This window comes from Rhinatrema bivittatum, chromosome 2 (assembly GCF_901001135.1).
Source record: "Rhinatrema bivittatum chromosome 2, aRhiBiv1.1, whole genome shotgun sequence".
Lineage (NCBI taxonomy): Eukaryota > Metazoa > Chordata > Amphibia > Gymnophiona > Rhinatrematidae > Rhinatrema > Rhinatrema bivittatum.
In genome coordinates, this window is record NC_042616.1 from 388,296,333 (window position 1) to 388,308,384 (window position 12,052).

At 39.5% G+C, this 12,052-nt stretch overlaps 1 protein-coding gene across 1 annotated transcript in view; it reads left to right on the plus strand.

Moving 5' to 3' along the window:
- The window catches only part of ADCY2 (adenylate cyclase 2), a 1,371,519-nt gene that overhangs the window by 1,125,764 nt on the left and 233,703 nt on the right, over positions 1 to 12,052 (plus strand). The window contains exon 15 of the mRNA XM_029590013.1: positions 10,955 to 11,039. Within this exon, the coding sequence (XP_029445873.1) occupies positions 10,955 to 11,039 (85 nt within the window). The remainder of the gene's footprint in view (positions 1 to 10,954; positions 11,040 to 12,052) is intronic.

Sequence of the window (12,052 nt, forward strand, 5' to 3'; positions counted from 1 at the left end):
AAAGTAGAATAGTGAGACTTAAATAGGAAACCAGATAATGAAGAGAGCCTGAGAAAAGCTCAAATTTTGAATAAATACTTTTCCTGTCTTCCTACCAGAAAAAGAGGTTATACTGTAAATTTTAATAGTACTGATATAAATAAATGTATGCAAGGCAATAGTTATGGTTTATTTATATTGCACTTAACAGAATTTCCCTAAAGCTGTTTACATAAAGGGCATTCATAATAAAATGATCACCATACAAGACAAAAAAAAAAAGTTCCGAAATTGTGTTAAAAAAATAGCTAAAATACATACAATTACATCAGTCTGCTAAATCTATTTCTTAAAATATGCTTCCTGAAAGAGGAAGATTTTGAAATGTTTTAAAAGTTTTTAAGCATGCAATGGACCTTAGTGTAAAAGGTAAAAAGTTCCATAAATTTGGAGCAGCAATTGAAAAAAAACATTGTCGGGTTACTGACAACTGAGCATGATGAACGCTAAGTATTTCCAACAAAGCTTTTTGAGAACAGTGCGGAATTCTGCTTCACAACCTGGTAATGATTTCTAAGCAAGTAGCTTATGTACTGTTACTGCAACTTTATATTTAATTCTAGCTTTCATAGGGAGCCAATATAAAACTGCCAAACAGGCAAGAATATGCTCTAGAATTGACACTACTTAAATCATATAGAGGCATTATGACATTTTCCGTTGTATTAACCATTCCCTTCCTAATAATTCCTAACCTTCTCTTTGCTTTTTTGACTGCTGCAGCACACTGAGCCAATGATTTTAAAATATTATCCACTATGATGCCTAGATCTTTTTCCTGGGTGGTAGCTCCTAATATGGAACCTAACATTGTGTAACTACAGCAAGGGTTATTTTTCCCTATATGCAACACCTTGCACTTTGGCTGCCATTTGCCAGATTGGGCTGCCATTTGGCTGCCCAATCTTCTAGTCTTACAAGGTCCTCCTGTAATGTATCACAATCCGCTTGTGATTTAACTACTCTGAATAATTTTGTATCATCCGCAAATTTGATAATCTCACTCACCGTATTCCTTTCCAGATCATTTATAAATATACTGAAAAGCACCAGTCCAAGTACAGATCCCTGAGGCACTCCACTGTTTACCCTTTTTCACTGAGAAAATTGACCATTTAATCCTACTCTGTTTCCTGTCTTTTAACCAGTTTGTAATCCATGAAAGGACATCGCCTCCTATCCCATGGCTTTTTAGTTTTCGTAGAAGCCTCTCATCAGGGACTTTGTCAAATGCCTTCTGAAAATCCTTCTGAAAATCCATCTATAGGTTCACCTTTATCTACATGTTTATTAACCCCTTCAAAACAATGAAGCAGATTTGTTAGGCAAGACTTCCCTTGGGTAAATCCATGTTGACTATGTTCCATTAAATCATGTCTTTCTATATGCTCTACGATTTTGATCTTGAGAATAGTTTCCACTATTTTTCCCGGCACTGAAGTCACTTGTTTGTATCAATCTTCTTTTAGTGTTATTGTGGGATTTATTGGTATAAAAAGACAGTTATATCTGGCTAAGTTTAACCTGCTCTATGTCAGGTCTAACTTATCTGATTAACTTAACTGGATAAGTCTGAATATTGTCACATATCTAGCTAACAGGGTGATGCATCAAGCTGCGGTAGGGCTATAACGAGCATTACACAGCATATATCACGTGATATAGCCCTATCACAGCAATATCTGTGATACTTTACATAACCCAGCCCAGATTCCCTCCCCTGTTAAAATGAGCTGCTTTGCATGGGGTTTGAATGCATGAATTTTGAAAATCCATGCAAAGCAATTTATGTATAGGCAAGCTGATGTAAATAAAGTAACACGGCTGATGTAGAAATTAGTCAGCCACGTTATTTTAGCTACACCTATTTAAAAAATGTTTATTTAACGTGGAAGCATAGACACAGTAACACAGGTTCCAGTGCTCCCACATTAGATTTAAAGTGCCCACCGTGTAAAAAAAAAAGTTACAAAAGGCAAAGAAGTTTGCGAGGGGGTCAAACCAGACCCCCTTCCTAGTCCGAGGAGTGCCTGTTGAAGTGACAAAAGGTCCCCCCATCCCCGTAGCCAATCACCAAGTTAGCCATAGTGGCCAAAGTTACCTCCGTTCCTGTTGGTCTAAAGTCATCCTCCTCCCTCTGGACCCTCCAAGATCAAAATAATCAGTTTACAGTGGGAGGGTGCTCCAACTTTCCCACACCTCATTCCCTCAAAATAACAAAATCCTTCAAGAGAGAGAGCCTGGGGCACCCCCGAGTCCTGTGCCTGGTCGGCACCATTTTCCAAAATGGTGCTGACCTGACCTTGCCCCAGTGACAACTAGGGCAAGGTTCGGGCTCCAGACCACCACCTTGTGCCTGAGTTCTAGTACCCAGACCTTGCCCCATGCTTAGAGTATCAAGAAATAGATCTACTTTTGGAATCTGCCAGATACTTGTGACACGGACTGGCCAGTATCAGAGAAAGGATGCTAGGACTCTGCATAACATATTTTATGTTCTTATCCAGCTTTTTTTAGGAAGCAGGGCAAAATTTTGCTCTATGAAGATACCAATGGGTCAGATCCTATGTAACTTTATTCCATTTTATCCGTTTTTGGGTTATATTTGATGATTTTATATTGCCTATTTTATTGTTGGTTTCATACTTTATTGTGTCCTTTATTTTAAGTGATTATATCTATGTTAATTATGTAAACTACTTTATAGTGCTGCAGGAAATACAGACTAAACATTTAAAGATAAAATAAATACAAATAAACAGACTGGGCTTTTTCTGCCAGTTCTCAGGACATCTCTCTTTGCTCCTAGGACATACAATTTTCCTACCTATGAATAACCACCCTGCCTACACAGTCAAGAGCCACTCTTTCTCTTAAAGGGACAGACTTCTCTGTTATCTCTTCCCAGTAAGAGATGGCTTTATCTTCTGTTTTTTGAGAGGCTTTAAGCCTGGTCATCTGCTTAATCTATATTTTCTTTCTTTTGTTACATTCCATCTGGGGAAATCTAATAAACCTGTAAATAAACACAAACATACAACACAAAAAGACATAAAGTCCGTTCTGTGTTCTTCTTTTGAGCTTGTACAGTCAGGGACAGTTCAGGAGCCAAAGTCTAGACATTTCTGGCTCCAATTTAGCTGCAATATCCCAGATGAGCTTTCATTACTTCTGTTGCATCCAGTAGTAGCCTATTCACATATACATGCTTCTATCATCCATTGATAATAGGGTACACAACACTCTACTTCCTTATCCTCCTTCTTTCCCAAATAATATAGGTTTATTCACTGTAAACTTGTAGAATTTGCTCCCAATTGGAACTGCTTTGTATGTCTTATCTGGTATTAGTTTTTCAATTAAAACTTCTCTTATCCACTGGGATAAAAGAATTTAAACTTTGTTCATCATCCATAGTGGGACATAAGGATGATGTTTTTGCCAGATCTCAAACCACTCTCTCAGGTCTGCTAAGGCAGCTCAAATTGTAGTGGTCAGACTGTCCAGGCTCTATCCATGGCTCATTCTCATTCTGTTGGGACAGAACGACATCAGCAGGTACAAGTACCTCACTTGAAATTGATTCCTCTGGCTCAATCCCTAAATATATCAGGACTATGTTGTGTACCACTACATTTAAAAAAACTGTGAAGGCCTTCTTTTTTAATCAGGATTTTGTGGAAGATGTATCTATATAGCTTTTGAGAGAGGGCTAAATATGCACAGTGAAAGCTCGCTGTTACTAAATAGCTGTTGCTCTTTGCATTTTATTACTGCAAGTTGTTAGCGCCTTTCTCTCTTGCATGTAAAGATGGCTATCTTAGGCCACCACCACATTTTTGGCTGTGGTTATGGTATTGAGAACATATCTTTTGGCTTGGCATTGGCTCTTTCATTATTTTTATTTTTGTAAACCACCTTGAACTGTGAATATGAGCAGAATATAAGTTTTTAAAAATAAAAAAACACCCCACTAGCTCCCTCAAGTGCAACTGCTGGTAATGGTAGACCTGAGGTTGCAGATTGGTAAGCATCCTAGTGTAACCCCTTTTAGTCAGTGTGCAATATCCCAAAAGGTCCATAAAAGAATTTGTTTCTGGGGCTAATTCCACTGTCTCTTTCCCCAACTATTTGTCCCAAAGAGTGAGTTCTTTTCTATGGGGGAAGGATATCCTTCCCCCATAGATGACGTCCAGATAGTCATCCCCGTCAAGGAATCATACACCAAAACTCTAGAATTCTGGGAAACCTGTCTTCAAAAAACTGATGGACTCCTCTCAAACCTTAATCTAATACTAAACTCTTCAAAAAGCGAACTCCTCCTAATTTCATCTGAAAACAGTAACATCGACACAAACCCTCCACCCAATTTACAAACTCCACAAGTAAGAAACTTGGGAGCTATCATGGATAACAGGTTAAACCTAAAAGCATTCATAAATCAAACTACTAAGGACTGCTTCTATAAAATCCAAGTCTTAAAAAGAATAAGACCACTCTTCCATTTTCATGACTACAGAACTATTCTACAATCAATAATTTTTTCGAAACTAGATTACTGCAACTCTTTGCTATTAGGTCTTCCATCATCTCACACCAAACCCCTTCAGATGGTCCAAAACACGGCTGCTAGAATATTAACTAACACACGGAGAAGAGACCACATATCACCAATCCTCAAAGATCTGCACTGGCTGCCAATTCATTACAGAATCATATATAAGTCCATAACCATTATTTACAAAGCTATACATCAACACTCTCAGCTCACCCTTCAAATTCCTCTCAAAAAATTCACGTCCAAAAGACCAATCAGAGAGTCCTACAGAGAAACCCTACAAGTACCACCCTCCAAATCTATGAGGCACATAACCGCCAGAGACAGGGCTTTCTCCACTGCAGGACCAACATTGTGGAACTCCATCCCACCAGATTTGCGACAGGAACCCTGCATCCCTACATTTAGGAAAAGACTTAAAACGTGGCTATTCACGAAAGCCTTTCCTGAACTAAACTAAACCTATTCCATTATTACCTATTCGCTCAGACTTTGCCTTAATCATAGTAATTAATATCCCTACCTCATAAGGGCAATTCTTCAACGCTATAAGCACATTGACTGGCATATATGTTATATATATTTAAACCCCTGCTTCTTTTCTCTGATCCAAGTTATATTACTCCCTTGTTTTATTGTAACTGCATTCCTTAGCCTTCTCTTGTTTAACATTTTTTACTACTATTACTATTATTTTATTATTATTATTACTTAGATCAATGTTATTTATTGCCTTTTGTTCCCTATCTACTTGTTAATTGTAAACCGACATGATGCGATTTTTATCGCGAATGCCGGTATAGAAAAACTTAAATAAAAAAATAAAAATAAATCCTTCCTGACCCAGGTGGTATAATGAAGTCCCTTTCACTTGTGTGCCACCAAACTACTTTAGGGGATGCTGTGCGCCAGGGACCAGATAGGACACAGTGTTGGGTGTTAAAAGTTGACTCTGATTTCTTCAAAATCACTAAAATGTCCAATCAGCAAATAATGGTGTCAAATCATAAATGGGTTTACACTGATTTCTCTCACTGAACTTCCTTATTATCTCTCTGAGTATTTGTCCTTAGTTTCAGGATCCTGGAAAGAGGATTATCACTCCTAGATTGAGTGAATAAACTATCCTAGTTGGGCAGGGAAATCCTAGTAGTGAAGGGATCCTCCTAGTTCCAGAAAAATCCTATCTGTGATCCAAAAGTCCAGTCTTTTTCAGTTGGTTTGCATCCTGTGTCTCCAGGGATGGGTCTTCAAAGATCCGTCTCTATCTTTCTTTCTTGTCCCAAGTACTCCAAACTCCTTCTGATGTGACCTCTCTTAAGGAAAGTTCTGCTGTGGAAAGGAACCAGTCTATTGCAGCCAAGCCCCAGTGTGAGAAGGGGTAGTACTAAACCTCCTCATAAACCAAAAGTTAAAACACTTTCAAAATACCAAACTTCTGAGGTAAAACTGACACTGCAGCCCCTTCACTTACAGGGAGATGGGCTCACAGCTCTTCTGCTCCCTGGCCTCTGGATCTGGGGCATGACACTCCCTAGACTGGCCAGGGCCTCGCATAGGCAAATTACAAAACAAATCTCCAATCTTCATTCAAAGTCTCCAAAAAGAAGAATCAGATCCTCACAGGCAAGGGGGTACACCCAAAGGTCCTCTCCTCAAAGAAAAGCCACCAAGTTAGATTGATAGGCCCTAACCTGATCAGAGATAACACAAAAAGCTCCCTCACTCTCTGAAAGCCAAATCAGAAGACCACACTTGCTGTGCTCCTAGCCCCCTCTTCTGGACTAGAACAAAACAACCACAGCAATCCTCTAAAGGAGTTGCTATAGGTAATGGTTTCTCCTTCCTAGCTGGTTAACTAAAGGGCAAGGATCTAAGACCTAGGGGGTCTCTACAAGGCCGGTGCAAGGGTATTGGGCACCCTAGGCGACCCTTGTACTGCTGCCCCCCCCCCCCCCCTCGTCACGCCCCTACCTGTTTTGGGGCCACGAGCAGCATGCTGCTCGTGGCCCTTAGAAGCACACAACTACCTTTTTCGGCCCCGATTGTGTGCTTCTCAGGGCGCTGAGCCATAGGGGGCGCCAAAGTTCACCCAATGGACGCACCATCCCTGGGTCTCTATACTAGGCTGAAGTTGTTTGCACTCCCAGCATTCCATTTCACGATGAAATGACCCACCTCATGCCCAGTCAAATGGGCCTATCAAACTAGTAAGTCATGGTTGGTAGTAACTTGTCTGTTCCTGATAACTTCGGGCAGCAGCAATAGTAACACGCTGTCTTCATCTGAAAGAAGATTTCTACAGGCACTGCTGTCCTATCTGTTTCAAATTTTAGTACGTGGGAGCAGAAATACACAATAAGCAGCCAAATGTCCAATCTGTGTTTCAAATTTTAGTACTGCAGCAGCAAAGGACGAAAGACAAATCTAAAATCATGGCCTGCTGCAACTTTCTTTCCCTGCTTAAATGCAGCACCAATGGCTTCTCTCACACACTTCTATCGTCCCCACTGCCTGCAGTCATGCACTTCTTATTTCATTTTATTTATTTATACAGGTTTTGTATACCAATGTTTGGTTGGAGTACCATCACCTTGGTTCACAAAGAATACAATTTAAAAGTTCATTCTACATACATAAACAAAATCATATCTCAAACAATAAAAATTACAAAAATGAACTACTCATGAACTTCTTCCCTTCTCAGACATGTTCTCCCATATGTGCTTTGCCAAAAGTCTTCATTTTTGATTGGCTGAGCCACTGTGGAATTAGAGTTTTAAGGTGTTCTCAATTTGGGACTTCTGAGATTTTTGATCTCTAATTAGGCCCAGCTGAATGAATGTCACAGTGGAAAAGTTTTAAATTAGGTTAAGAATGCTGTTTCTGCATGCCACTGTCTTATGATTTAATGTTGCAATCATGTTGTCTGCAATACAGGGCAAATACAGATTTGCATCTGGAACTTTAACTAGAACAAAACTGCAAGGCTTCCTGTTTTAGAGGGATGAAAAACATGTTTTTGAGGTGAGACGAAGAAAAACATCACATGATGCCTTCTACAAAATAGAGGTATATGGGATGCATGGCCTTGAGGCCTAAGATGGCTGGTAATGGGGCATGCTGTGGCATTATGATGTAAATTGGGAAATTAATAGATGATTGAGTTGAGAATGGAAGACCAGACCCATAATTGGTTAGGGGCATAGCAACTGAACATTAGGATATGTTGCAAGGAAATATGTAAGGATATTGTATTGTGTTGATTGGTTTTGTTATGTATTCAATGAAATGTACGATTTATGTAACTGATTGTTAGTGCTTGGAGAACAGAACAGCTTTAGGGATTGCCATGGGTTCTCTTTTGATATCTTTTACAATAAAAACCAAACAGGGAAGTTGTAGCATGATGTGAAATTTTAAATTACTTTATTTTGGAGGTAGTATTTAACAGTTAGCTGTTCTCCTGGAGGCTGTGGTACAGGGACGTTTGCCCTAAAGAAAAGGGCCCATTTTGATCACAGGAAATGACACCACCAATGATGCCGTGTCAGCAGGATCCTGTACACAATTTCCTCCTTATTCTAAAGTATGAGTCTCCTCCTTCTTAGTCTGCAACCGCAGCAGTGGCAGAGGCATTTCTTCTCTATGTGGAGACCCTCATAGGTGCCAATTTATGTAACTACCTGACAGGCACAGTCACACTATCAAGAGTCACTCTGGATTCCTTCTCTTAGGCCTTCCCAGTGAATGTATCATCCTTTTTTCTCTCAAAATAACCCCACAGGACAATAAAGATGATAGTTCCCAAATGAAAATCTTTTTACTTATTACACCTTGTTAAAAAGAACAGTCCTAAACGAATTGGAATATACACTCCAAAATGTTCTCTTTCTCTTTATGCTAGAGTACTTCATCCCACATTTGCTGACATACACTCTTTAGGGTGGAGAAGGGAGGGCAAATGCTGGACCCACTGGATCTCACTTGATTCTGAGAATAAGCAATATATTTCAAATAATAATGGGAGAAAGTCTCACAGTTTCATTAGATTCCTCTAGACTTTTCAGACATTTTAGAGAGTTCTAAGGAAGAGACCTTTCCCTCAGCATGAGAACAGAGAAACTTGCTTCCCATTTCTTCCAAAGACAGCTCTGCGTACTCTCTAAAACTCACTGAGGCTGTGCTCTGCCACCTGCTGGCAGAACCCAGTTACAGCAACCTTTTGCCAACATAATCCTTTGATGAAGGATATAATACTCCTTACTTCCTGGTTTATATTTTGTGGATGCAGTAAATATTAATCATGTAGTTAATTATCTTATTAAAGGATGTCTTCCAGTTGAAAAAGAGAAATAATGTGTAAAATAGGGAAAGGTGTAGAGGGTTGTAAAGTTTCACCATGGGATAATGTAAGAATGGAATAAAGTGGGACCAAGCTGGACAAGCATGGATGCCTATTACCTCACATTCCTGGAGAAGGACCGTCGCTATTTAACAAGACTATGGATGGGGGTGGAGTAGACGAAACTCCATTTACAGAAGAAGAATGTATGGGAAGAGCTAGGAGAACTTAGTGGTCAAAACCATGGGACCTAATGAGGTTCATCCCAGGGTACGGAGGGAGCTCAGAGATATGCTGGTGGGTCCACTGTGAGACCTGTTCAATAGATTCCTGGAAATGATAGTGGTGCCAAGTGATTGGAAGAAAGCGGTCCCACATAGAAGACTCATGCATAAAATGAGAAGCTTGAAATTGAGTCCAAGGTAGTGGCATGGTTTACAAACTTGTTGATGGATAGAAGACAGCATGTGATGCTGAAGAGAGAACGGAGTTAAATGGAGTGCCACAGGGATCGGTGTTGGGACCAGTTCTGTTCAATATCTTAGAGCGACACTGAGGAAGAAATAGATGGTAAAGTTTGTCTATTTGCAGATGATACTAAGATCTTCAACAGAGTGGACACGCAGGAAGGACTAGAGAGAATGAGACATGATTTAAGGAATCTTGAACAGTGTGTCAAAGATATGGCAGCTGGATTCAATGCCAAGAAGTGCAGGGTCATGCATCTAGGGTGCGGTAATCCAAAAGAGCTATATGTGGTGGTGGAAAAATTGTGCACAGAGCAAAAATGAAACATTGGGATGAGTGTCTAGTGATCTGAAGATGGCAAAGCAATGTGACAAGGTGATAGCTATAGTCTGAAAAGTGCTGGGCTGCATAGAGAGAGGAATAACCAGTAAGAAAAAGGAGGTGATAATCCCCTGGTGCAGGTCCTTGCTGAGGTCTCACCTGGAGTACTGTGTTCAATTCTGGAGACTGCATCTCAAAAGGGAAAGAGACAGAATGGAGGCGATCCAGAGAAGGGCGACAAAAATGGTGAGTGGTCTCCATCAAATGACTTATGAGGAGAGGTTGAAGCACCTAAATATGTATACCCTAGAGAAGAGGAGGTACAGGGGAGATATGAGACAGATACCTGAAAGATATGATACAGATACCTGAAAGATTTTAATGATACGCAATCAACAACAAACAATTTCTGTGGAAAGAAATCAGTAGAACTAGGGTGTCACGAAATGAAACTCCAGGGAGGACGACTCAGAATCAATGTCAGGAAATATTTCTTCATGGAGAGGGTGGAGGATTCATGGAATGCCCTTCCAGAGGAGATGGTGAAGACAAAAACAGTAAAAGATTTCAAAGGGGCAAGGGATAAACACTGTGGATCCCTAAAGGCTAGAGGATGGGAATGAAGAAAAGAGTGCATGGGGGTAATTCTGGTGTGGCGGTTACTACTAGCCTTCATATTGTTGCAACTCCATCATTGCTCTCTGCTTCAACGGCAGGGGAAAAAGATGAAAAGGGGAATTAGATTCGGACAGCAACCAACAAGGACATTGAATTGTACAGTCTGGGAAAACAAATAAGCATGGGGGGTAACTTGCTGATGTAGTGGTTACTACCCTTAACCAATAAACCTGATACTTTTGTTGCAACTCCAACATTGCTCTCTGCTTCAATAGCAAAAGGTAATGGGGAATTGGACTCAAACAGCAACCAACAAGGGCCCTGACTTTGATGGTCTGGGAAACTGATCAGTATAGGGATGACTTGTATGGCACAGTAGATACTACCATAAGCTTGCTGGGCAGAGTGGATGGACTGTTTGGTCCTTTTCTGCCATCATTTCTATGTTTCTATGTTAGTTGCTTGCCTCACTAGTGCAAGTCTAAAAGATTTCCATTATTACATATGACTAAATATTTTATAATGCATTATGTTTTCTGTGACTCTTTCCATTTTATCCTTGAACCATGAAACCGTGTAATAATTGTTTTCTTAATGTCTTCTAGAACCTCTATTCTCGGACTCTCCTTTGGAGCTGCATTTCTCTTGCTCTCCTTCATCCTTTTCATCTGTTTTGCTGGTCAGCTTTTGGTAGGTATTCAGAAACAGTTTCTAGCTTGTGATAAGCTAAGCCCATAACACCGCTGAGACATCACAGGTATACTAGCTGTTCAGTAGTAATTGAAGATGCCCAAAGAATGGTAATTTCCATTTCTTAGACTTAAATTACACTCCCAGCTGGGGCTAGAATGAAATGGAAGAGTATGAGGAACTGATCTTTGCTTTCCATGCATTTAAATTGCAATTAGAAATGCTGATGGCATGAGCTTAATTTCATGTTGCGTTAAAAGTTGTCTGATATTTTCTTTCTTGCTTGAAAGAATAAAAAATGTTTTTATTCTATCACCTATCATTGTGGGCTCAAATAATTACTTAAAGTGATTTACTATCCCATTTATTGTAGGTTAAGTGTTAAATAATAGTATCAAGTATACTTGCTGACTTGAAGTGGTAATTATGCTGTAATGTAAGCATAATTTGTATAATTACAGCATATGTAAATGTGTACATTAAGCTTGTGCAGAAGTATAGAATTAGTCAATATCTAATATACAGAAATACACTCAGAAGACCAATCATCCAGATTCAAACTTACTAAAATTTCCCACAGATAGTTATATATTGAGTTTGTTGAATTAAAGTAAGTACTTCCTGTGTTTATAAAATGTCTTGAGTGCTGCAGATCTCAGAAAAAAACATAAACTCCTTTTACCAGGGAGGGTAACTTTCAAACAACTCCGTGCGGCTCTATATATGCACATATATGGCCACATGAAATCTACAACAGTATTTTATATCCTGTGCATTTGAAGTACATGCAGATTAGAAAGTACATGTATGTCTATCCCCAAACATTTGCACGTTTGTATGATTACGCGCAAGTTCCTTCAGGGTATTGAAAGCGTGTTTTTTTCCTATCTGTTTTAAAAACATTCCTACCTATTTTAAAAACTTACAAATGAAAAAAATTGTGATTCGCACAAAAGTCTGTTTATGCGTGGAAGTCAGTATAGTTTAAAACATGCATGCGTAATTTAATCGGT